The sequence below is a fragment of the Tasmannia lanceolata genome, unplaced genomic scaffold, assembly GCF_043159265.1.
Source record: "Tasmannia lanceolata isolate RefF3 unplaced genomic scaffold, GAP_Taslan_0.1 ptg000006l, whole genome shotgun sequence".
Classification (NCBI taxonomy): Eukaryota; Viridiplantae; Streptophyta; class Magnoliopsida; order Canellales; family Winteraceae; genus Tasmannia; species Tasmannia lanceolata.
Window position 1 is genome coordinate 37,316,085 of NW_027518683.1, and position 4,391 is coordinate 37,320,475.

Here is a 4,391-nt window from a genome sequence, read left to right on the forward strand (position 1 = left end):
TACATCGTCCACCTTGGTCTCTCTTTAAGAGCCACCAAGCCGAATAGGAGGCTCTGCAACTTGCCAAAATAAAGCCTTATATATTTTAGATAGAGAGAGAGAGAGGCAATCTACAGAGGAAAAATCAAAAGGCATATACACAAACAAGGTTCCGATGGAGTCTACAAATTTATACACAAAGAAGTAAATGAAAAAAAGAACAAAAAGGGCCAATAATAATAAAACAAGAAGAAGAAGAAACAGTACAAAAAAACCAAGAGAAGGTTCGGACCTTCACTTAAAGCTTAGTATGGTGGCGGCACTCCTGCCGTCGGATACTGAGACTAGGGAACCCAATCGCCACGTGGCACTCGGAGAAGGCAACAGCGTGTCTCCTAAAAATCCCAAGAAACGTAACCCTCCCTGGAATCCTGGTTCTCACATCAAACCCTACTTCCCCGGCCATAACGTCACTGATAAGCTGACCCACGTCGGAAATGAGATTTCCGGCCTCGACGGTGAGCCGGGTGGTAATATTCTCCGACCCACTCGCCGGAATCCTTCCCGGAGGGATATCCAGGTCACCGACTTGAATAGTACGGTATAAGACGAAGCTCTGTCCTTGGCCGTGCTTGAAGCTGGCATGGTTTGGGTTATGGACAAGGATCTTGAGATCGAGGGTGATGTTCAGTTCGATACGGATGGCTGGGAGAGTGACACGTGGCGCCACACCTTGGACGGAGGCTGAGAGGAGGGTGGTGGTGGGGTCTTTGGATTTGAAGACGGTGAGGGCTAGAATGAGAACGATGACTAGGAGGATGACGACTATGAGGAACGTTATCCCCACCACGATGCGGCATCGCCGGCGGCGAGTCTCTTCCGGCGGTTTTGAGCGAGGGAGTTCGCCGGATTCCGTCATGGTTTTTCTGAGAGAGAGAGAGAGAGAGAGAGAGAGAGAGAGGGATTGTGATTATGAAGAGACGTAAGGCGGTGATGGTGGCATTAAATGGTGCGAGCGGCCAACAAGATGGAGAATTTGGGGGCGATTTTTAATAGCAAGGGGATTCGGATTTGGTGTGGTTAAGGACGATACGAGAAGCACATGCATTTAAGAGCCTCACTGCTATCCAAAAAAATAAATTTAAGCGGATTTGCTAGCCTCCATTGCAAAAGGTATTTTGCGGTTGGGCTGTTGCATGTGAGAGCGGCCACATAGGCTCACTTTTGAGCAGAATTTGTCTTCATTTACAAGGTGACTGCTGTCACATGCAACAGCGAACAGCCCCTCCATGAAATGCCTTCTGTGATGGACTCTGGCAAATCCCTGTTTCTAAAAGTATGTAGTTTTTTTAACAGCAAAAAAGATAGGGAAATGTTATCGGCACTTCCATATTTTCATAAAAGTACGCACACTATATTAAAAATACGATATGCCCGCACCATAGGATGATCCAACTGTCCATTAGATGAGCCACAGCGTAAAAATAGCTTGTGCCCCAAAAATCATTTCCATAGGCTGATCCCAACCCTCGGATCTATAGAAAGCCTCTATAGATTGGAGGGTTAGGATCAACCTATGGAAATGAGTTTTGGGGCACAACCTATTTAGGCTGTGGCCCACCTATGGTGCAGGTCATACCGTACTTTTTAATAAAGTGAGGAGCTATCATCAAAATGCTGGAGTGCTGATAACTTCTCCCAAAAGTATGGGTGTAAACGAGGCGAGCCGAGCCGAGCTTGGCCAGGCTCGAGCTCGAGTTATATTAAGTTCACACCCCTCATCTTCCCTGGACAGCCCTATCTAGTGTAATTTGACTACTCTTTTTACACTACAGGGGGTGGTCCAAGTAACAAATGGGGTTCCAAAAAAGAAGTGACAGATTTTGCCTCCCCCTTTCACTCCCTGGACAACCCTTTTAGTGTATATATTAATATAATATAATATAATATAATATATATATATATATATATATATATATATATATAAAGATATTAAATTCTTAACGAGCCTTAACGAGCTGAACCGAGCCTAGCCTGGCCTAGCTCGGGCTCGGCTCGTTAAGCTTAATGAGCTTGCCCAGCCGGCTCGGCTAGTTAAGGATTCGAGGCGAGCTCGAGCCGAGCTCGAGCAAGCTTCCGAGCCCGATCCAAAATTGACACCCTTACCCAAAAGATAACTTGAACCAATATATTCATTTAATTTTGAGAGGGGTGTGTGTTTCTATGGCATTCACGGACATGTTGTTGCAACTGCCACACTGCGAAATCCTAATGAAAAGTTATCCACTGTTGAGTAAGACAAAATCTAATGAAAAGTTAACCACTGTTGCTGCTCTCTGTCACAACAGCTGGTTTGCAAAATGCCTTTTGCGATGATCCCTACAAAATCCCTTTTGGAGGATCTATGATGTTAGCCCATTTGTCTCTAAAAGGAGGAAAGAAAAAAAATCTAGGAAAAATTTTTCCATTAAAAATGTTTTTCATGTAATCCAAGTAAGGACTTAGGGTAAACTTTGGATGTGAGAAAGTTTTTTCCTTCAAAATTGTTTCTGAGATTAAAAGTTTGGATGACAGAAAATTCTTCCTAGAATTTTTTTTCTTGAAAATTTTTTATGAAATATTTTCCTACAATTTATTATTGTTTAGGACACATCTTTCAATTTTGTAAAATTTTAAATTCTAATGCTTGATTGATGATGTTTAGTACTATTATGAAAATTTATTTAGATGAGGATTAGGTGAAGGAACTCTTGTAACTGCCAAACTGCGAGGAGCCCTCACCGGATTCACTTCACTTACCGTGACCATAGCAATTGTACCTCATAAAAAATGAACAAACAAAAGAAAGAATTGTAGTAAAAATACCCTTATCTCTTCTAAATGGTCAAAACATACCAAAATGTCCCTATCTCATGAAAACTAATCAAAATGCCCTTATCTCGTGAAAAATAATCAAAATCTATCTTATAGAAAATGACCAAAATATCCTTATCTCATAAAATGGTCAAACTAACCTATTTTAAAGAACATGACTAGAATACCCCTATTCCTAAGGGTGAATGACCGATGAAGGTATTTTGGTTATTTTGTACGAGATTGGGGTATTTTGCTAATTTCCAAGAGATGTGGATATTTTAGTCAATTTTTCTTAAGATAAGGGTATTTTGGTTATTTTTTATGAGATAGGGATATTTTGGTTTTTTTGTTGATTTGGAGTATTTTAGGAGTTCTTTCTTCTATTTTCGATTTTTTCTCATTTTCTCAATATTTTCTCAAACTCGGCGTGGATTGACAAACATATAATAGAAACATGTGTTACGGTATTTTTATGTTGAAAGGATATTTTAGTCATGTTTTTATGAGGTAAGGGAATTTTGGTCATTTTCCATGAGATATTGGTATTTTTGTTATTTCAATGAGACGGGTGTATGTTGGTCATTTTTTATATAACAAGGTGCATCACTTTTTCTTTAACCTATAGGTTTGATCTTCTTTAATTGTTGTTTTTGAAATGATTTGAAATTCTTGTGAAGATCAAACCAAGATCCTCATCAGAAGTTAATATGATGAAGATTTGTAGAATCGCCACCTAGGATTAGGGCCTAGGTCCCTTTAATTAAATCTTTATAAGGCTTTGGCTTTGCCAAAATTCTATGTTGTACTAGGTTACGTGAATGGAAAGTGTTAGAAACCACTCACGTCCAGGAAAACCTGGTCTTAAGAATCAGATCTTGCAAGAGTTTCAAAGACTTCACTAGCTTAATCTTTTGTTTTGAAATTTCATATGAAATCAATGATGTTCTATAATTTCGTACAGAATTATTATAAATTTCTTATGAAATTTTTATCCAGATTCGAATGTTTGGAATGTTTTTGGGAAACTGTCTCTTCGTATGAATCAGAACCATTTTTTGTACAAATAATTTTGTACAAAAATTTATTGGAAATTCATACGAAATTCTAGTTCTTCGAGAATTCTTGTTTAATTTTCTGTATATTTTAAGATCCGGACTCTAGTGATGTTAAAAGAATTATTAGAATCCTAATTCTAATGAATTTCCTACTGGATTTCTTTAGAATTCAAATTTTATCGAATTCCATTGAAAATTATTGATGATTATGGAAGAATCCTCCAAAATTCGTAAGTTCTCATTGAACTTCAATAGAATTTGAATTATAGGACCTTATTTTCAAAGTCCTAACCTAGATCTAAAACATTTGGGGTGAAGACCTAGACAATTAGGGATTTTGAAATTCCACTTAGCAACCCAAGAGGGGGGTGAATTAGGTGTCTTTTGAAATTTTAAGGATTTTGAATAATTTTCTTGCACTATTTTTAGTTTGATTAAAAAAAACTAAGATTAAGCTTTAGAGACAAGAGTTGAAGTGCTTACCACAAGAGAAGAAGAAAA

General features: G+C 38.4%; 1 protein-coding gene across 1 annotated transcript; it reads right to left on the reverse strand.

The window, feature by feature from the left end:
* Positions 1–277: 277 nt before the first annotated feature.
* LOC143878963 (uncharacterized) lies at positions 278–898 on the reverse strand. Its single transcript, XM_077381177.1, has one exon. It carries the CDS (start codon positions 896–898, stop codon positions 278–280), a length of 621 nt encoding a protein of 206 aa, XP_077237292.1.
* Positions 899–4,391: the final 3,493 nt, after the last annotated feature.